The sequence below is a fragment of the Lissotriton vulgaris genome, unplaced genomic scaffold (assembly GCF_964263255.1).
Source record: "Lissotriton vulgaris unplaced genomic scaffold, aLisVul1.2 SCAFFOLD_776, whole genome shotgun sequence".
Lineage (NCBI taxonomy): Eukaryota > Metazoa > Chordata > Amphibia > Caudata > Salamandridae > Lissotriton > Lissotriton vulgaris.
In genome coordinates this window covers 674,201-697,472 of record NW_028244253.1, presented here as the reverse complement: position 1 = coordinate 697,472, position 23,272 = coordinate 674,201, and the positions used below count along the sequence as shown (strand labels likewise).

General features: G+C 44.2%; 1 protein-coding gene and 1 pseudogene across 2 annotated transcripts in view; one reads left to right on the top strand and one right to left on the bottom strand.

Annotated features, from left to right (window-relative positions):
* The window catches only part of TNFRSF13B (TNF receptor superfamily member 13B), a 105,553-nt gene that overhangs the window by 13,422 nt on the left and 68,859 nt on the right, over positions 1-23,272 (bottom strand). Inside the window, exons 3-4 of the mRNA XM_086948769.1 lie at positions 9,997-10,113; positions 2,511-2,711 (exon numbers count right to left, since the gene is read on the bottom strand). Of these exons, the coding sequence (XP_086804895.1) occupies positions 2,511-2,711; positions 9,997-10,113 (318 nt within the window). The remainder of the gene's footprint in view (positions 1-2,510; positions 2,712-9,996; positions 10,114-23,272) is intronic.
* Positions 6,944-8,075, top strand: LOC147668121 (DNA primase large subunit pseudogene; annotated as a pseudogene). Its single transcript, XR_015304155.1, has one exon. The product of XR_015304155.1 is annotated as a DNA primase large subunit pseudogene (transcript).

Below are 23,272 nucleotides of genomic sequence, written 5' to 3'. Positions count from 1 at the left end.
AAGGTGTTTCAAAATGGCCACCGCCTCTGCTGAGTAGAAGGATAGAGCGATTGGAACGCACGCGGCAGCATTAGGTATCGTTAACATTTATTTTCCTTTCATGCCGCTGCCATTGCCTAACTTTATTGAAAATCGTATGCCCGAATTAGCTTAATGAGCACTTTTTCGTTCATAGGATCGAGCGAATACAGGAGAGTGTATTAGCCCACTGACCGGGGGGAAGCGTCAGCATACAATCAGGTATGTTGTGCCACGCTAGATTAGCTAGCTAGTCATTGTGTTACAAGTTTGAATTACAAGTCGATTTCAATATTATCGGTTTTTCCTCCCGCTTCAGAATGTATCTGGATGCCGCCGAGAATGTCAATTGACAGTTTGTGATTCACACCAGTAAAATTGAGTATCTGCCCCGCAATACGTGACAAAAGGTATGTGGCTTGGCCTGCTTCGTCATAAGCATAATACATTCATGTATTTAAGCAACAACATGTTTTTAACAAATACCCGAATTCCCTCTGCCAGATCCTTCGAGCAGTTTTTTTAACAAAAGCGGATTAGTGGCTACAAGCGATACCTCGACTCGTTGAATAGAGGTACAAATAGAATACCAATTTTCAGCTCTGCGCAAACATGAATCTTCTTTTCTTTATGAATTGGCGCCAATATGCATGAAAAAAAATTGTTTCCTATTGCAGACAATGAGAAAATGCCCTGACGCTTATTAGCAGTCTCTATCATAATAACACAGGCCCAACTGGAACCCATTTTGACTATCGAGTGAGGCCATCAGTTATTGACAGGTACTTAATCAATATCCTGCAGTGCACTATAAGCCATAGGAGTAAGTCGCAGTCAACAAATAAATCTTTAATGTTTCTCTTCATTCCATACAGAAAACTGACAAAGCCCTGATGACAGTCCAGGAACTGGTTTCCCTGGACTAGAAACGCGTCGGCACACTTGAGGGAGCGAGCAATATCATTAAGAGTCTAGACCAGCCACGGCTGGCTGTCAAGTCATTTTTACTTTAGGATTGTGTTCCTTCTTTGTGACTTTGTCTTTTCTTTCTTTATGGATATAGATTGACTCAACTAAAAAAAGCTTTCAATGTTTTGTTGTTTGTATAATGTATCTTTTGTGGAATGTATGATAATTGTAAATATGTGGTTGTAAATAGTTGTGTATTGTAATTGAAATGAAATGAATGTACAGTTTTTCCTTTGTTGCGAAATTTGAAAAAAAGTGTTAAAAATTTACTAAATAGACAGGTATAAATAAAAATACCGGGTCAACCTTAAAAAACTTTGTTTGCCCCATTCACTAAGAATCATTTTGTGTAAACTGGTTGGGTGTAGGCACTTTTGTGTTTTTTGGTATCTACAAGATACGGCGCATTCCTGTCCTTCTCCCCTACGCCGGCACACAAACAGCAGACGTGCACCAATGCAGACAACCTTTTGTCTTGTTGCAAGGGTACCTGTGTTGCCGGAATGATTTTTTTTGTTCAGGAAGGGAGACCTTGTTCATGAAAGGACACCTCGTAATTGAGGCTCATAGTATGGTGTGAAGTTAAGAGATAGTTCTGATTTCTTATGAGGCACAAGAACGCTCCACTGTGCTATTTTGTTTAGTATGAGCTGGAAATGCAGTGCTTCTGTTGTCCCATCTGCTGAGTACGAATAATGCTCCCATGAATTGCAGTAAATAGGAAAGAAATGGACCATACTGTAACCCCATATGCAGAATGCTTCCTAAATCATGGCTTCTTAGCCAATATTTTTGGAAACATTTGTGTCAAATAAAACACACCTGTGGTTGGTTGTTTTGTTCAGAGGGCAAAGTGGCCTGGCAGATGAGCCACACTGTTCCTTTGGGGCAAGACAGAACATACTTGTAAAAGATTGTTCTTATCTGAAATGGAAGACAAACTAAACATTTTGCAACAAGGTATCTCAAAGAACACCCTGCTCACTGGCTTTCAGCAAGTGGAGGCTCCTCGAGGGAGTGCTGCGGGGTCGTGAGGCGAGACACCAAATGGCGATGCAGCTTGCGCAATGTAATTCGTTTTATGTATTTATTTATTTATTTATTTACTTAGCTCCGTTCAGCCGTATGCCGGAGTTTACTACCCCCCACCCTGCCCCTCCAACTCCCCGCCCCACAGCACTCCCTCAAGGAGCCGTCAGGGCTTACAGCTGAACTCTCTACCCGACCACACTTCATAGGATGGTGCCTTCCCTCTGCTGAGTCTGATGATGCTAAGACTGCTACTAACTGAATCTTCACTGCTGTCTTGTCTCTGAGTTACGCCTGCTGGCTGTCATATTGGTTTGTTGAGATTTGGTGAAAAAACTTGATAAACATATATTTTTTTTAAACATCCTCTTATATCTGGTTTGTGACCTCCAAAGGGTTTCTTGGATCAATGGACCTAGGTTGGTCCTCCACTTCTTCTAAGCATCTGTCTTGTGCCATCTCCCATACCCACAGAAACTGAGTTCCACGCCTACCTTTCGATGACCCGTCCTCGTTGGCCTCCGCAATGGACGGTTTGCATAGACACTGGTCGGCCTCGTTCTTGGCAAAGCATCTCAGGATCAAAAGGAGGGAGCCGATGGTTATAAAAAAGGAAAGCCCTAGCAATGTGTAGATTAAAACTGTCTGGTCTTGGCTCAGGTTTTGCCTGTGTTCTGAAAGTTCACTGAAGGAAGCTGCAAGGTAACATCACAAAAGAGATAATTTTATAGTTTGAAGAAGGTAAAGTTTATTTAAACAATGTTAGTCTAGTCTAGAAATCCAGACCCTCCAGATTTGGATTGGATAGCTTTTTGTTTAAGAAAATGAAACTAAAGCTGGGCAATGGTACAATGAACTAATCAACAGGACACATTAGACAGATCGCTGCACATGCACTCAACCAAGTACACAAAGCACATTCAGGGCCTCATCTGAATGCCAGGGCAATACCAGGACCAAGCACAGTTTTACCTTGATCCTGGTATTCTAAGATGTGTGGATTTACAACACATCTTAGATTTTCCCTGGCGTACATGTTGCCAGGAGGAGTCTGTTGAAATTTGCATAGGGAAAACTGGAAAGAAAAAGATAAAATGTGTGAATCAGGTGCTGTGACTCAGATTCTACATTTTATCTTTCATTCTGAGCAGAACATCCCAGAATCATTAGCTCATTTCACAAAAGAGAAAAATCGGGGGGCATGGTATTTTGCACATTGTAGAATGACCAAATGGCAATTCCAAGTAGCCGGGCACCACCAAGCTTACAATAATATGCATCTGTAATAAGATGCCAAACACAAAACATCCAACAGTACATGTTCGACAGGACACTACACACATATCTAACACAACACTGATCCATCCTTTAGTTGGATATTACTAATCTCACAACAGCACCGTCCATCAAGACATACCACACACTCTCGATAAGCAAAATATCACTTTCTTCTAACAATCGCCCATTACACAGGCATCACATGTTGCCCTTGGTGGTTTTCACCGAAGATATTTGTGAAAGCTGGTTAGCGGGGACTGCGGCTCTGATTTTGCTGGACCTCTCTGCGGCATTTGATACGGTCAGCCATGAGCTCCTGGTTGAACGCATGTGGAGTTTGAGGTCAGCAGATACAGCACTAGGTCTCCTTCAATCCTTTTTAGGCAACAGACAACAAAGCGTGGCGTTGGGCAAATTTACGTCCAGGCCTTTCTCTCTGCGGAGTCCCTCAGGGCTCTGCACTGAGCCCGACACTGTTCAATCTTTATGTCACGCTACTGGCTTCACTCATCAAAACATTTTGCTTCTCATTAACATCATATGCAGATGACACTCAAATTGTGGTGTCACTAGCGAAACTTGAGAACAACTCAGGCTCTGCATTTTGAACCTGCATGAGTAATGTCAGCAATTGGATGGACAGCAATTTTCCTAAACTAAATGCAGCTAAAACTGAAATCAGCATCTTTAGCAATAACCCCTCATTCTGGACGACAGAATGGTGGCCTCCTGAGCTAGGCCTCCTCCCCGAACCAGTAAATAAAGTAAAAAATATGGATTTCTTGCTAGATAAAGAGATGAGCCTAAAGACCAAGTGAATAAAATCACATCTGCCTCATTCTGTTCCTTGAGGCTTGTAAAAAAGATTGAAAAATGTTTGCCATCAGAACTCTTGAAGACAGTAATCATCGCTTTGGTACTCTCGAGGATTGATTTCTGTAATAGTCTATAACTCAATCTTGCCCTATGCTCTTTGAATAAAATTCTGATTCTGCAGAATGCCTCTGCACGATTTCTCTTAAATATTCCTAAATACGCATCAGCTAAAGGAGCCATCAGGAAACTTCACTGGCTCCCAGTCAAACAAAGTGTTTTATTCAAGGCTCTTTGCCTGGCCTACAAATCATTACAGGGACTGGGGCCAGCCCGGTTCAAGGATAAACTCAAATGGTACACCCAAGGGAGGACGCTTCGCTTAGGTTCAGCTATGAACCTGGTAGCCCCCCTTTTTAGGATGACAAGCTGGGGTGGGAAGAGCTTCTTCAGGACCACTGCTGTGCTTTGGAACAACCGACCATTGGAACCAAAAGCTGCTTCTTCACCACTTGCCTTTAGAAAGGCCTTGAAAACGTGGCTCTTCACCTAGGACTAGGAGATATCAAAGTAGCGGGAAGAACCTTTAGCTCTGTTCCTATAACCGTTTCTACAGCACCAAGACAACCTTGGGCTTGAGATTGCACGTTATAAATCACTTTCACTTCACTTCACTTGTCAGTACTGGAGAATTTGTTTTCCACTAGATCATTCAGTGCTGTCCGAGTCCCATGCTCCAGGCAAAACCTCCACTCCGGTGAGCAGGAAGCAAGATTTGCCTTGGGCTGCATGGTCACTACATCTTGAAGGAGCCAACTGAACAGAGGAAACCCAGTGATAGATCTGCAGTTGTTAGGTATCAATGCATTAAGACTCATGGCAATGTCATTATTGTGATTGTGACCATGACTAGATATAATATAGAGGCTATTCATACAGATGTTAATGGGGTAAGAGAAAATGTGGGTGTCCTAGCATTTAAGAGAGGCTGGTAGGAAGAGGTAGTAAAGTGGAAGGGAACATCCTGCCATTAGCTTACAGGCATGTTGTGCAAATGATTACTCTTCAGAGAGTATATTTAGATGTTAGGAGTTTTTGTGTTTCCATGAACACCCTTAACAGTTTACTGTGACTTCAAGTAATTAAAAGCATAGTAGAATTGCATTCCTGGTCACTATTGACAAGAGGTAATACTGACCACTATACTAATGAGGAAGTCTTCCTTGTCACTATTAGGGAAAATGTAACCAGTATTAGTTTTCCTTCATCCCTCTAGCTAATGAATACAATAGTTGAAAACACATTCCACAATCTATTACCGCCTACAAGGAGCACTATCTCCCACCACACGAGAAGACGCCACGCGATGGAGCCGGCCTGATACATTATTTTCAAATTGTTACTTCTGGGCTATCTGACCCCTACTATACAAAAACTAATGCAATTGGAGTGTCTTCTTATAAAATAAACGAACAAATTTGTTTTAACCTGGAGCGTGCTCTGGAGGAAATTAAAGTCAACTGATTAAAAATTAAGAGGAGCTCACTCCTACTGCCCTGAAGAAGTCCGTGGAGGACGAAACGCGTTGGCTACTGGATTGAAGAAATGAATAAAGACTTAAACTTAAAAAAAACACCTAAGGACTCTGCTACTCAATTCAATGAACAATTTTGAATTTGTGTTGAATACTCTTTAGTGTAACGGATTTTTTAAATATTCACGGGTGTGCTGGATCAATTGTTAAAAAACTGTTTGCTAGAACAAGTTTCTTGTTTTAGGGGATTTAGGGAAAGGAATCTCCGATCCGTGTCACCACGCAACCAACAAGGCATTACATAGGGTAGGTGCAATTGTGCTGTAAACCCCATTTCCCATTTTCTTGTAGCTATCTCCTCTCTATCTAATTAAAACCTTTATGCCGGCTACAAAATTAACTATAAAAGCGCAACACATAAATGACAAAATAGACCTCAAATCATTTAATTTTCAAAGTGCATCAGAAAATATATATTAATAAAAAAAATAAATGTATAAAATGATCAACTTATTTAAAAACAAAATAGATTACAATAAGATTCCATACACCAAGCAACGCAGGGGGAACTAATTCAGAACAATTCATGAACCAGATCAAAATTGTACATCTATCAGATTGAACAAACACCATTCAGATGCTCAAGGTTCAAATACCATAGCTGTGTAAATACACCACAGCAACACCACATCTTCCAATACCTCTTGTCCTTAGTATAGGGATTAAAAGCCTTTTAGTAAAAGCTGTATAGAAGTGAGAAAAGAAGGTAAAATGGAGCAAGCTCTGGGGAGATAACTCATCGCATGGGCAAACTAAGACTCTACAGGGATCGCATCGCCAAGGGGGAAGCTGAGGTGCCACCTCACGATACCAAGTCTGAATCTGGTTAATAGCAGTATGTCTCAGGAGCTATCTTTCTCAATCATAAAATCACACTTGACCGGGCATTGGTCACAACTAGTCAGCATTACTGCACCAGGGTCCACGTAGTGCTCCCAAAAAGTCACCCACCCACATGTCCTACACATGCCACCCATCCAGGCATCAATGGTCGGCAAACCAAAATCTATGCTCCACACTACCAATCAGATATTAAAGATCATGTAGTAGATCTCTTTTTGAACAGGGATCCACTCTCTGGGAGATCCATCCAAATCTAGAGAAGGGGGTAACATAAATTCAGACGAGGCCTGAAAAACCACTTCTATATCAGGCTTGCAAAAACAGTAAAAAATCTGTTTTTTCCCACTTTGTCCCCAGTTCAGACTACTTATGCTCATCCTGATGCTCAAAAACCTAAGTATGCAGTTTTGGAAATTGGAATTCATTAAAGGGAAAGTTGATGCTGAAAAGTTTGATAAAACCTATTCCTACTCTATTCGCCACAACTACGGAAAGGAAGGCAAGAGGACAGATTATACACCATACAGCTGTATGAAAATTATTCTCACCAACGCCCCAGGCCAGGGAGACTTTCATGGCTGCCCGTTCCGCCACAGCGATCCGGAACTGCTGAAGCAGAAGCTGCAGTCCTACAAGATCCCATCAGCAGGGGTAACTCAGATTTTGGAGCTGGTTAAGGGTATGCATTACCAACTTGCCTGCCAGAAGTACTTTGAGCTAATACACAATATTGATGACTGTGGGTTTTCATTGAATCACCCGAATCAATACTTTGCGGAGAGCCAGAGGCTTCTCACCGGGGGTAGAGATGTGAAGAAGGAGCCCGCGCCTCTTGAAAGCTCGCAGAAAAAGCAAAGCAGCCAGAAATCTACCAGCTCTGTTTCCAGCTCCAACCCCGCGAGCAGCGCTACACCCTCGGCTGAACTGGAGGACCTAGAGAAGATCTTCAGTGACTACTAAAATCGCTTTGATTATAGTGTTTTTTTATTACCTTTACTTAGGTTCATTCCTCTTAAAAGTATAGTTGGCCACTGTCTTGCAAGCTGTGCAGTTACAACAGAGGTTACTCCTTCACAGAGGCGCAGAGCACCAAAGTCAGTGTCATGGACTGTCCTCAAGTTGCTCGTACCCTCACGCCCTGCTCTGCTGTGGTGTCCCTTCAAGTCTCTGCTTCCACCAGTCTAGCTGCTGTTGATAGTATTCTCAAGGCTGGACGACTTGTATAGTGCCGCTGACAGCTTCTTATCAGAGGGAAAATCCCCATTCCCTGAAGTGCATGACATGTGTATCCTAACATTGAATTGACTCCAGAAATCAGTTAAGAATAAAGCATTTGTAATGTTCTAATTTTATAGGTCTTGTGCTATTCAAGTCTACAGCCGAAGATGCACACCACAAGCACTGTATGCTGTGTTTCTAGATAACGAATTTGCCTTTTTTTTGTAAAATGCATTTTTGCTATCGGTTCTCATCAGTGTACTCAATATGAAAGAATTGAAATGTTCCCCCTTTCCCTAAATAAAGAGTTTGTGTAATAAAAAAAAAAAAAAAAAAAACTAAGTATGGCCCACCCATATACTCACACCATGAGCAATGCAAAGACGTTGGGCTTCCCCATTCTAAGGCTTTTACATCAATCAATTACACAGAAGGAGGAAGGCTCAAGCCATCAGAAGCCACTTTAAGCCAGCTCAAGCCATCTTATGCCATTAGAAGCCACTTTGAGCCAATATAAGCAGTCCTTTTCAGCCAGCAGAAGCCATTTTCAGCCAGCAGAATAATTCTTGAACCAGCAGAAGCCATCTGATGCCAGCAAAAGCCAATGGGCTCTGCACTCCAGCCAAATGAATAGCTATACTGATTTCCTCCTTTGTCTTTTAACTTCGCGCAATGAGGTCAAAAACCATAAGTAATGCCTGACAAAATCTCAAAATAAAATTAAAAGAAATACAGACTGCCCTTAGACATGAGACTCTACATGACATTAAGTGCCAGATTTCCTACTCGCTCACACCGCGTGGTTTTAATTTGGCGCTGCCTCCTATTTACGCCAGCCTTGTAAATAGGCGGCAGCGTCAAAATCAATGGGTGTTGCAGTTGAACGCCCAATGCGAGACCCATTTCCCACCCCTTTTATGCTAAGTGTAGCGTGAAAGGGCCTTATTTACAAGGCGAAGCCCCTATTGCCACAGGAACCTCACAAAAAAGTGGCGTTCCTGTGGCGATTGAAGCAAGCGCTCATGCAACCCATAGTACATCTATGCCTTCATGTTCAGACTTAACATTTCAAAGGGCTTTGCAGAGTTTTTATTCTTCATTGTATTCAGGTTAAACTTGGGTGTATTATTTATGGGAATACCACTCAATAGTTTTTCCAGTTTACAGATGAGCCTTTTATGCCATGGGGAGACATTCACCCAAAATCACATATATTATCACCATGTTAAAATGTCGAAGTTCAAACAGTGATGCTAAAAATTACCTAGGTTAATACATAAAAATCGTATTTCTTTTTTATTAGGGGGAAGAGAGTAATCTTTCGACTTTTGTTTATTTTTATTTGGGGTCCTCCAACCTCACTTGTGTCCAATTCTTAGTTGCTCTATGTGCTTTGGGTGCATATTTATCATCAATTGCACTACAAGAAATAACTAATGTCCCCTGCAAAACGAGGTGAGGTACCATATGGATTCCTGCTGCCCTTACTTGCCATGGACTGGGTGAGGGTTGGTAGGAACGAATCGACCCCTGAAGAGAACCTGACACACCCCTGAATAAAAGTATAGAAACCACACTAATTTTGGCAAGAACAATCAAGACTGAAGACACAAGCAAGCCATCTTGGTTTTCCACAAAGGCCTCGGCCTGTTGAAGGCCTCTAAATGCTGAAACGTATCATCACTGCACCATGCTTTTTATGTATTTCTACGACTATTTCATGTCCTAATATCGCAGTTTGGCTTGAGAATCACTTTTCTGTATCACATGTAAATTACATGGCAGACTGCTCAACTGTGATATATAAACAACAGGACAAATTGTAATTTCATATGTATATGACAAAATCTATTTTTGCAATCATTCCATGGAGTAGCTTGCAACCTGTCCGCAAAGTGCCTTCGTACATCCTCAGGGGCAGTACAGACTCAGGGGTGTAACACAGGCCCCTGCTGCCCAGGGGGGGACCTCAGGCCTCCATGGGCCCCCATGCCCAATGGATATCTGTCAGATATGGGAGACTTGTGGGCCTCATCACATTCTGCAGGTGGGCCCCATCATTTTACATTATGCTACTGTATGGGCTATACCAATGTCACTACAATACAAGGTATCCCAGTTCATCCAGTCATTAAACTGCTCATTACCCCGCGATAGGTTAAGACATTGCGGCAACATGTCGCCCCTGAGGGTTTTGGAACATGAATCCGTAGCGCCTACAGCCAGGAACTTACTTTGGCAGAATGATGCACACTGCGTGGGATGCTGCCCACACACATCTGAGCAGCTGACGCAGCTCGACAGAAGCTTGTCATAGTAGAAGCCTGCTTGCTTGCTGCATTTCATGGATTCTGAAAAAAAACAGACAAACATAATGCAGGAGTTATTATAAAGCAACCAGTGAAAATCTGTCCCCTCTCAAACACTAACAGGATTCTTGTGGGTGCAGAATACTCATGGACTTGGCTATCAATAGTGCAGCACAGGGCCCCCTAAACTCAAGCTTGTGGTGGGCTCACTGCATGTGGTTAAGGCTGCCTTGACTACCTACCCAAGGCATGGGTGGCATTGCATTAGGTCCAATTGCACACTTGCTAACCCACTGAAAATATATAGGTCGTTGTGTCAGGTTTGCATTATTTATTTCTTATGTAGACCTGATAAAAAGCCTACTGGTGTGATTTATAATACAACGGCAATAGTGATTTACATTTAAAAAAAAATATTTTTTACAGTTTTATATAGAGCAAACTAGACCCGCGGCATCGGGTATCAGAGCGCTTTACATGAGCACCAGTTCGTTACATGAGGACACATTCATTTTTTTAGGTACGGGGAGATTACGTGATTTGCCCAGAATCACGGGGGAGATTACGTGATTTGCCCAGAATCACGGGGGAGATTACGTGATTTGCCCAGAATCACAGGAAGTTGAACGTCGTTACCGTGACTCGAACCCGGTTCCCCAGCTTCGTGGTCAACCGCTCTAGACGTAAGGCTACATCCTTTCCAACGGTAACCCAAAATAACACAATGCATCACAAAGGGCTGACTTTTGTTAATTTGGGTAAAGGGGCATTTCCATAGGTGGTGCATGGTATTCCAATGCGACCCCCATGGGTTTTAACGCAAATCCCCATCTACAAAGAATAGTAGACCGGGATCTGTGCCAATTCCTGCACCTCCCTGAGGCAGCCGTAAAAAAACAAGGGGAAGTGTTTTTTTTTCCTTTGCATGTGTGCTGCATTGTACAGTACACTTGAAAAGAGGAAAATACCTTATACCATAGTTTTTGCACTTGAAGGGACTCCTTCCTGCACAAAACCTAAAGTGATCAGACGCATGCTTGGTGGTATGTCGAGCTTTGTTTTAATCACTTTCATTGTGGGAACAAAAGTGGCATCCTTAGTTGAAATCCTGACCGCTTGTGCCAAAGATTAGTGAACAGACCATCCAATTTTCTTGTGAATTATTATTTTAGATGGATTCCAATTTTCATATTCTTAATCCTAGTATTACAATAAGAGAAATATTAACATAGTTGGGTACTTCTACCCACAAAAACCGACAGCTAGTCAGCCAACTAATTCTCATCCATCCCATCATTCTTCCACCTACATGTTAATATCCACCATATGAATATTTTTTTTTACATTCTGTCATCCATCAGTCCATATTCAAACATATCCATTCAAACCTATCCATCATCCATCCATCCACCCATCCTTTCACTCAGTCATCCATCTTTTCACTTATCCATCACCCTTTCATCCATCCATCCTTTCAATCACCCATCCTTTCGTTCACTCTTTCACTCCATCAATCCTCACTTTCACTCACTCATTTATCCATCCACCCACCCACCATTTCAATCAGCAGTCTATCCAGCCTTTTACTCAGCTATCCATCCTTTCCCTCATCTAGCCACCCTTTGTCCTATCCATTCACTCATCCGTCATCCATTTTCCCTTTCATTCATCGATCTATCCTTTCACTCACTCACCCATCTATCCACCCTTTCAATCATCCATCCATCCACCCTTTCACTGATCCATCCATCCTTTCGTACATCCAAAGCATCTACCCTCTCTTTCATTCATCCATCCATTCTTTCACTCACCCATCCTTCTATTCATCCTTTCACTTATCCATCCATTCATCCTTTCCCTCACCCATCCATTCATCCTTTCACTCATCCATCCTTTCATTCCTTCCATCCATCCTGCCTTTCATTCCATCCACCCACCCGTTCACTCATCCAAAGTTTCACTCTCATCCATCCACTCTCATCATCCATCCATCCATCCATTCACCCTTTCACTCATCCATCCTTCTTTTCACTAATCCACCCTTACATCAATCCTTTTACTCATTCATCTAAGCATCTATCCATCCACCCTTTCAGTCACTGACCCGTCCCTTCACTCACACATCCGTCTGTCCATCTAACCTCTCACTCACTCTCTCAACCGTCCACATTATTTATGAGCCTTCATCTGCCGAAGAGGCCCATCAACAACCCCGCCAAGCTGTAACGTTCTCACTACGAAGCTCTAAGCTTCCAGGCACCACACAGCCCTTCTCTAGGTGTTAACAGGATCTGTCTAAAATCAGTGGCGGCTCCTCGAGGGAGTGCTGTGGGGCGGTGGGCAGGATAGGGGCAGGGTGGGGGTTAGTAGACACCGGTATACGGCTGAACGGAGTTAAGTAAATACATAAATAAACCGAATTGCATTGCGCGCGCTGCAATGCCAAATGGAGATGGATTTCGCGCAATGTAATTCTTTGATTGATTGATTTATTTACTTAACTCCGTTCGGCCGTATACCTAGGGTGACCAACCGTCCGTAAATTTCACGGACAGTCCGTAATTTCGGCCGTCTGTCCGTTGTCCGTGAAGGAATCTTTAACGGACGCCATTTGTCCGTCATTTTAACAGGGCACCGGTTGCTCCACCCTAAAGCCGGCACAGCTTGCACCCACCTCTTTTCTTCACTGCGATGCTGCACCAAAGCTCCTCAGATGCCCAGCAGCATTGGGGAGGCACAGCGGGATGGCCTCACACCTCCAGCCCTTGATAAGCTGTTAAGAGGTGCTCGAAGGTGACAGAGGGAGGGGCTGTGGCTTCAGGAGCAGGGGCATCGATTCAGATGCAAACAGCCCTGAATGCGTCTCTGCCATTTAGAGGGGCCGCCGCCTCACACATTCCCTTTCTGCCAGGGCCCCAAACATCGTAGAACCGGCCCCGATTGCAGCACTGGTTCTCTTCACAGAGCGGGTCTTCAAACATGCAGCCTATAATGTAATAAAGTAAAGAAATGGCACAATCACACCCACACTGATTAACAAAGTATGGAGAACAATCAGTTAAATCAGTTCTCTTGGAATATCTCCTTTACGTACTGTACATCACAGTGGGGGACTGGTGGGCTGGCAAAACTAACATTTTGGACAGGGAGCCTGTCTTCTCGTTGTCTTGTCCAGGAGGGGGTGAGGAGCCCTACCCCACCCTCAAACAGACCAGGATGATACTAGAATACTGCATGCCCACCCCTGCGCCCACCCTGGTGGATCCTGTTCCCCCTCCTGTGATCGCTCCCCCCCCAGTGATGGCTCCTGTGCCCCCCATGTGATGGCTCCTATCCCCCCCGCCCCCTCGCCTGTGATGGCTCCTGTCCCCCCTGTGGTGGCTCTTGTCCCCCTCCTATGGTGGTTCTTGTCCCCCTCCTATGGTGGATCCTGTCTCTGCCCTGGGTGGCTTCTGTCTCACTCCTGGAAAGGCTCCTGCAGCGAGGGTGAAGTTCTTGATGGGCCTCTTCTCAGAAAGGCTCAGCTCAAAATTAATATGAAAAGGTGGGCGAGTGAGTAAGTGAAGGGATGGCTGGACGAATTAGTGAAAGGGTGAATGGATGAATGAAAGATTGAATAGATGGATAATGGGAGGGGATGGATGGATGGATGGATGGATTGATGAGTGAGTGGAAGGATGGAAGAGAGAAAACGAAATAGCTGGATGTATGGGTGGAAGGGTAGCTGGATGGGTAAAAGGGTGGATGGATGGGTAAAAGGGTGGATGGATGAGTGAAAGGTTGGATGAGTAAAAAGGTGGCTGATGAGTGAGTGAGTGGATGGATGAGTGAAATGATAGATGATTGATGAACTGATAAGTGCAAGGGTGAATGGATGGACAGATGAGCGAAAGGGTGGATGCAAGGACGGATGAGTGAGTGAAAGGAAGGGTAGATGGACAAAAGGATGAATAGATGAGTGAAGGAGTGAAAGGATAAATGGATGAGAGAAAGGATGGATGCGTGATAGGGTTAATGGATGGATTCATGAGTGGATGACTAGGTGGGTGGATGGATGGAAGGAAGGATTGCTAAGTGAAAGGGTTGATGGAGAGAGAAAGGGAGGATGGATGGATGACTGAAAGGATGGATGGTTGGAAGGATGAGTGACTGGGTGGATGGATAGTAAGTGAAAGGATGGCTGGATGGGTGAAAGGGTAAATGGCTGGATGGATGGATGAGTGAATGAATGGATGGATGGGTAGAAGAGAGGATGGATGAGTGTACAGATGGATAGGGTGAAAGGGTGGATGGATGGATGATGGATGAGTGAAAGGATGAATGAAGGGATGGATGAGTGAAATGATAGATGGACGGATACATGATGGATAGGTTTGCAAATGGTTGAATATGTTTGGAAATGGCTGGGCTTACTTACATATTATTGCGCGACCTCTGATGTGTCTTTAAAACGTATCCAATTGTCCTGAATTTTGACCTACTGTCCTGAATTTGTGTCCTGAAATTTGACCCTTTGTCCTGAATTTTTATAGTCACCGTCCTGAATTTGCACCCATAACAGTTGGTCACCCTACGTATACCGGAGTTTACTTCCCCCCACCCTTCCCCTCTCCGTCCCACCACCCTGCAGCACTCCCTCTAGGAGCCGCCACTGCCTAAAATCGAAAGTCTGTTACTGGGGAAAACTGGTCCTATGACCCCATGCCTCCACCACTACTACTGCAATTCCTGACACTACTTGCTTGGTGATGTTGATGATAATCTCTACACAGGAGGGGTTTGTCACTGGGGAGTGTGCCTTGTTGCCCAACCATCAGGAAGGACTTCTCCTGCAGATTAGGAGAACCCATACACTGCAGGCAGACCAGGCAGATTTGAAGGGGCTTCATAATGGTAGCACTCACAGACAAGGTGAACGGCAGATGACTGTCCCACCGCCATGAGATGCAGGGACTACGCATTGGTTTCTTGAACACATCACACCTGGCTTAAAGCCGGGGCACTACTGCTTATGATACCTAACCGGATGGAATAGGGGAAAGAGGGTGAGTTAAACAGCAAAAATTGGATTAAAAATGTGAAAATCGCTGGCACCAATGGTAAACTCAGACATCCACTGAGCACGAGAGAAGTAGGCTCAGTAAAACACTAATTACAGAATAAACACCTCCTATGTCGGCTAGTCAAACCGACATGCTCACTTACAGTTCCCACCACTCCTCCTCGTTGCATCTGAGTGCCGCTCCATCAGGATGGCCCCGCTCTAAGGCTGGCAATTGGTTCAGTAAGATTTAAAAAAAATGTAAAAACTGGTTTTGTTATAAATGTATTTTTCAGTGGGGCAACGGTCCTCTGCCATAACGGAGGAGCCACCCATGTGCTTCGACCTAAAAAGGGAATTGTGTAGGATACCTTGCTGTGCAGGGAGAGGAGATAGTGGTGTGTATGACATATACACACACAGTTTCTTACTTGACCCCCATGTGGCAAGATACCCATTCATTGGGAATTGGAAAAACCTAGGTTGAAGGAGCACTTTATTTTTATTTTTTAAATACCTTTGGAGATAGACACATGTAAACACTGATCTGCATGATGCAAGAGAAAACAATAGTTTATACAATGCAGTTGCTCTCTTGACTAATTACTCTTAGGGTTTTATTAGAGTCTTATTACGAGTTTGGCAGTCCCATGGACCGCCATATTGGGGGTGGTGGTCCGAGCATGGTGAACTCGGTGGTCCGACCGGCGTATAACGAGATGGGCAAATCGACTTTGCGATGAGCCGCCGACTGATGGGTTCGCAATCTGGGGAAGGCATACGCCGGTTCAGGGGAGTTGCACCGCCGTCTGTATTATGAGGTGCTTGTTCCACTAGTGGACCATGGCGGTTTGACCGCCTGCTTCAAGGTGGCGGTGACTAAGGATTTCGGGTGCGTACTCACCCTGTTCTTCTTCTTCCAGGCAGATTCCAATATGGATCCCTTTCTACAGGTCCCCCTTCATAGCAGGATTTTCACCCCAAAGATTATGACCCTGTTTGCAGCAATCTTCAGGTAAGTCCATTTCAAACCATTTACCCTTTACCACGACTGCCCGCATAAGGGCTGAACCCCACTAATGGGTATATGCACACATATATCATGCATATGTGTGCATCCGACACATCTGCAGTCGAAATGCACCCTCAGGAATCGATGCATTTGTGAAAAATACTCGACACCACTGCAAGATCCCCGCATCCACACTGCCGGTTCCCTGGTCAACTCGTAATACGCGGTCTTTGGACTGCCAGCGCCGTGGGCTGCTGGTGAGGGCAGATGCTGTCCTACAGTGGACGGACCACCAAGCTTGAGCAACACCTCAAACTATAAGAAACACATAATTGCCCGTTCTTATGCTGACCTCCCGCCAGGTCATTTGAAAATGCTGCAGCATCCTCTCTCACTCTTATTGCCAGAGTCACTTCTGTGAGGTGTTCCTTCAGAAATGGTGATGGTAGTGTGTGAGGGTGGTTGTTACTCACTCCTCTGGCAGTATGAGCCAAGGTTAGTGATCTTACCTTCATGTGGGCATGTGCACCTCTGTTATTTGGGAAGAGGGCGGCTGTGGATGTCTCAGTAGGTCCAGCCTTTGCATATGTTAGGTTGTGAGTGTATGGCCTTGGCTGTTAGTGCATGGGGGTGCTGGGATGTTTAAAAGATCAGTGTTCACCGACACCCACTTTAAAGAGAGTAGCGCTCTATGCGCTTGAACAAGGTGATGTGGATGTGTGGGCAGTGTGGGAAGGGCTGGTTTATATGTGGGCCAAGTCTTAAAGTTGTGAAATTGGAAAAACTAGGAGTGTGGAGGGGGCTTTGGGTCCACTGGAGGTACATCCGGTGCATTTAATGGGGTATTTTATCCTTGAGAGGGTGGGTTATGGCTGCCCTGTTTGTTACAATAGTGTGATATAGCCATTCGGTGTCTATTTATTTAAGAGTCAAAATAACACTGGGCTAGTCCCCAGGGGTAATTCTTAAGCTGAAAGGGGGTAGGGGGCACACTGCCTCACAATCCCCGCACAGTTTGCCCCTTTGCATCCTGGTAAATGCAGTACACAGTTCAAACTTACTTCAAAATTAGCTGGATTTTCTCACCAAAGTTGGTACAGACATTGCTGTATATCTCTAGACACGTGTTTCCTGGGTTGAGCCCATCTTCAGTAGAGAGCAGCAGTATTAGAGAGCAAAGGAAAATCATCTGGGGTTGCCGGAAATGCTGCCAAGTTCCTCTCAGGTCACAGTACCACTCAGTGGGGAAACACTCGAACACTCTTGAAGCAAGCAAGTAACTGAAACTGCATTTACCACAATGCCAGGGGCGAACCTTGGTGGGAGGTGAAGCGGTGTGCTCCCACCCCTGTTACTGTAGTTCTTGAGCTGTACTGATAACCAGAGGACTGCTTAAGAATGGGAGGAAGTCATCAGAAGGCCTTTGCTCACAGCTGCAGCCTGAAGTCATGGGCTTCAGAAGGGACACTGAACCCTATGTGGGGAAAGTTATTAAGTGTATTAGGTTACTAGAAAGATCATATACAATAAAAATGCTTAGTTCCCCAGAACCAGGCCCTGACACATGAGGAAACCGTCCCCAAGTAAGCTGTAAGATAATTAAACAAGTAATTACCTATGGCAGATCACCGAGGAATCATAAAGGAATCAAAAATAATGCCACCAGTGAATAGCAACACCAAAGAGAACTCTAAAACATAGACCCCAAAAATGACAACAAGCAATACATTCACACCACCCAAAAGCAGATACCTATTGGATACAGCAGTAGGAGGAACGAATATGCCATCTTATTTCGCATGCGTTTACAACGCATGGCGTTACAACGCGGTCGTTACAACGATCGCGTTGTTAGTTCGCATACCGTTACAATGCAAGTCGGAACTACGACTTGCATTGTAAGGAGCTCTGGCTGTTGGAATAGTATAATTTACTATTCCAACTCCAGTCGGTGCGGACAGTAGGGAAAGTGTTGGATTTTAAATCCAACACCTTCTGCCCCTTACAACACAAATCGAAGTTCCGTCTTGTGTTGTAACGGTATGCGAACTAACAACGCAGTCGTTGTAATGACCGTGTTGTAACACCATGCGTTGTTTCGCATGCGTTGTTACCGCTGTTTACCAGGAGGAACACCAGGTAAATGTGATAAAACTTAATAAACAGAATAAGAAAACATTAAAGAATCTGTGGATTGCGATCAGATGGCTGAAAATAACAGCACACATTAGTTACAAACAGGGATTCCAAGGACAGTAGCCAGGAGTATTTGTTTTGGAGGGCGTGGCCCCGAGCATTGCCAACATGAAGGGAAGGTTTGGCAATGTGGGCTCTAATATATATATTTTTTTATTAAACCACTGCAATTACAAAGAATTTGAAAGAACAAAATGCACTTCAATTTGTATGTTTTAAATATTTTTATGTTCTCTTTTTCGCACACCCTGAGGAGTTTTGGATAAAATATATGACAAATGCTGCTGTTCACAGCTTGTTATATTTTAAGGCAACTTTACAGGGAGCCTTTTCGAGAGCAATTGTTTGGAAAATAGGTGTGTAGATCAGCAATCCTGGTCAAAACTGGATAATATTGAAAGATTATTTAAAAGTGGTTTAGAGGACTTTCCCATATTTTTGTATCTAAAGTTGTGTGAGACAGTGCATCACAAATGGATTGCAGCAGTAACATTAGTCAATACTCAATAGAATTTAAATACAACTGTATGGAATTTTCTACTACTTTTGACACAAGTAAATCTGACTGTTTTCAAGGAGGGGAACTGCCTGCAAAAGGTGTGTGGTTACTAATAAATTGTCAGTTTGTGGGATGGTCACTCTGTTTTGCACACATCACAGTCCTGGAACAACCACAACACACAACTGTGAGATTCACTCACACTTAGGATTATGCCATGATAGTATACATTTTATGAGAAAGCAAATCCATGAAAGGGCACTTGTACATTATACTATATACTATTTTTGCACCTAAGTATCCCCAACGAGTTCACATAGCTTTGGGGATGTCAAGCCCTATATGATCGGGGATATGCCATACAGGTCCTGGCAAAATTTAGATGGCACCAGTGTAATTCCAGTGGGGTAGCTGGCGGGGCACAGTTTTTGGGGGCGGCAGGACTGGGAGTCCTGTCTGTCAACTACCACCATTCCCCCCGAAACAAGTCGGCCATTGGCTGCCCCCCCACACACTCTTACCTGCACCTGGGCAGCAAATTTAGGGCCGCCTCGTATAGCAGTAAGTCTAGCTACACCTCAGTGTGCTTCGCATACTTTTGTGAATTTTGCTTTATACTTGTTACAGGAGCTTCCTGAAATTATGCCATTACATCAAGTACGTAAAAACATTTTACTGCGGGAACATCTACAACAACCAGAATAAGAGTGGCAGGTCGCGTGATTTTCGCACTATTTTTTAGACCTGATAGTGATACCTTATGTCAATGATGCATTTTTGTGCTAAAATACAGCACTAAATTACATATTTGCATTTATGACTTGTAATCGTCCCCGACGTTCGCATAATTACGTGAACACAAATTACACACATTTTGCACACCCCTAGTGCCTGATCACTTTTTCCAAAATCAAAGAAATATACTTTCAGGCTTAGAATGCCAAATGAATTATGCAAAAAAGGAAACAGGAAACCCTGGGTAGTTGCCAAGTTTTAGACAGAGCTCTTTCATTTGGATCCCTCTCCAACACCAGCAACACTCGAGAGCTGTTCACCTCAAATGTCTGTTTTTGTAGCAGAGTTTTTAGGCATAGGAAGCAAACCTTGGTAAGGGAGTCCCATCCATCATACAATACATGGGGAACCTAAACAAGATAGGCCATCAGACATCACACCTATATAAACTCCTGAGCCCCTCATCATCGAACCTAAATGCCAAAGAGTTCTGGGAAACACTTTACAACAGGAACCTCAGCGAGAAAGAAAAGCACCACCTGTGGGCCTCAGCTTCCAAGAACAAAGTATCCCCTCAACTAGCGCAAACCAAATACTGGCTACTCCATAAAGCGTACTGGACTCCGGTCCACCTAGCGGCGGTTGGAGTCCGAGAGAATGACATATGCTGGAACTGTGGTAAAGAAAAAGGCGATCTTGCACACCTGATCTATCACTGCGCCAAGGTTAGGTCATTCTGGGGTAAAGTGTGGGACCTCATCAACAAGGTAGTGGGACACAACATACAGCCAAACTTTGTGGGGATAACTACTGCATTCATGACACCTGAACTCGAATCCATGGATCCAATTACAGCAGCGGTCAAAACAATACTAACAAACTGGAAAGACACAGGGAAGGCGTCCTTCAAAGTATGGATCAACTGGGTGACCTTCCTCAGGGGGGCGGACAACATGACAACAAATGTTTCGCCCACTCACAAGGCAAGAGGGGTAATGTGGGCCTCTCTAGACAAGATCCTGGAACCACACAAACCCCCCTAGATAGCACACAGAAGCCCCCGCAGGCTCTGAAGGCTTGGCACACAACTGCCAACACACGTACTCGCGCCCCACCCCCCCTCTTTCTCTCTGCACACTTCCCCCTATCCCCTTTGTCTTCCCACTTTCATTTCCTCTTCTTGAGGGTAATACAACATTAAGTGTAACCGGTCATGCCAAGCATTTGATCGCGGAACAGCGGCTCAACCGACCATTAACTATTGATGTCACACCTATTGTAACCCCAACGGCGTCTGGAACTTACATATTTTACCCTCACTGTACTGGTACTGTACTATATGCACAATAATCTTCTAATAAAATACTTGAACTAAAAAAAAGGAATAGCACTGTGCCACTCACAGTGCCACTGTGCACTGTGCCACTCACGCTGAGCTGGGCAAGTGACAAAGCCATTTACCATTTATGCAACACAGTCTTTAAGCATATAGGATTTGCTAGAGATTACATACTTATGTCACTCACCCCCAGCTAAGCTTCTTATGTATGATCAGCCAGCGAGTCCTTGGTCTTGAAGGGAACAAGTTATCTATGCCACTAATTATTTCTTATATGTTAACATCCTTATGTCCGTCAATAGTTGCATTGGATTTTGTATGGTCTTCCATTACTAATATATTCCTTTTCCAAGTCCCTGTCCCATACAGTGTCCAAGAGAGTGTTCAGCTTATCCATAACAAAGCAGTCCAGGGCCAGGCTAACACTACTGTAATTTACAGACATTTTCATGCAAAGTCCCTCTTGCCAGCCCTAGGGATCGGCCATAGCACACAGTGCAGCAGAAAACAATTAAAATTGGTTCAGCATTTCTTGAACACTCAACCAAAGCTCCATTATACGGGCAGCCATTGGACAGAAATTGATCAAATTTACATACTTTCACGAGAGTTATATATATGCCCAGTGCCGGATTCTGAACTTAATTAATCTGTGCAAGACATCACAAGACACTCTTTTGATGAAAAAAAGCTGCATCCTCCCCACTAAGTGTCAGACAGAGGAAACCCTAAATCCAAATCCCATCTGTCCAGGGCTAAAGAACCCATAATGGGAGTAACATCCCTAACCATGCTATACAGGCATAGAACCGTTCCCTTAGATTCGGACATGGCATTGAAGATATAGAGCAATGCGCTATTAAAACCATTTCTTAAGAAGAATCTCAGTTTGATGTACCTAACATGTATTTTTCTATTAAAACAGATGCTTTAACTCCTTGCTTGCTGGTGACGGAACCACTCCATCACCAGCCACGGACGCGCTATGCTGGTGACGGAATGGTTCCGTCACAGCCCGGCCGCCGCGCCTGCGCAGCATCAATTCCGCGCCTGCGCGGCGCGTTCTATTGAGCAGGCGGGGCCGTGACGGAACCACTCCGTCACAAGCACAGCGCGCCCGTGGCTCGTGACGGAGTGGTTCCGTCACGAGCATGGCAGCGCCGCGCGGCCCCCCCTCCCCCAGCGCCGCGGCGGAATTACCACCGCGGCCAAGGGGTTAAATATCTCATTATCACAAAACTAACTCACTGACACAAGCTCACGGCAGTGCTTCATTTGAGCCGGTGGTTTCCTGAAGTCGGGACCAGCACTGAATTGTCAGCACCGGCACTTGTGACAACTTGTCACAAGGTGACAGCCAGTGCTGTCTGGCTACTATAGAGATGACCACAACAACAGTTAATTATTAATTCAATATACATTAAAAATTACTGTTGACGGCCACACAATCCATTGCTGTTTCTTTGGGGGCTTGAAATATTCGAATTGTCACACATGTAGGAGTGTGATGTTAGTAGTTGTGTTGTTACCATCATTGGCAGCGCTGGCAGGGGCAATATGTGAGGCAAGCTGCAGTGGCCTCCTGACGAGAACCCTGGTACTTAATTTTTGACAAATTAAGCACTGGCTCACAGTCCTTTGAGCATTGGAGTGCCCCACCTCTTGCATCAGGGTAAATATGATAACTCTTTCAAGAACATTATATGCAATATGAACTTTTTATTGGGAATCTTTTCTCAAAATCTTCCCAAATTGAGCCACTTGCAGTTCTAACTGTCTTCTTTTCTATCTCTTTGATAAAGATAGGCATTGTAATCTGGATCAGCCTGGTATACGTTTCAGGTATTTTGGCCCAGTGTTAGTGTAGCACATTGGGGACGGCTAGCCCACTAAAGTCATAATTCCCTTGAAACACTTGCTATTTAACCCAAGATGTCTTGCCAGCCTGGATATAACTCCCAATACTCTAGCTATGCTCTTAGGGTAGAACTAGTGGTACTAGTAAAATCACACAATACTTTGGGCTGTCTTACAATCTTGAAGACATTTATCTTATGGGTGTATGACGTTACCACGCAAACTATTACGATGCATACTTTTACAACGCAACTTCCACTACAACGCAAGCCATTACAACGCATTATCATTGCAACGTAAATTACTATTCTAACACCGCCAGGTGCTTACCTCAGGGAAGGTGCTGGTCAGTGAGGGATATGCGTTGTAATGGCATGCGTTGTAATAGCATGCGGTGTAATGGAACTTGCGCTGTATTGGCCGCATTGTAAGGCATTGTGTTGTAAAGCCCGCGTTGTAATGGATGTTAATCTTACCCACGATTGAAAGATGGCAATGGATCCAAAACACAATTTACATGTA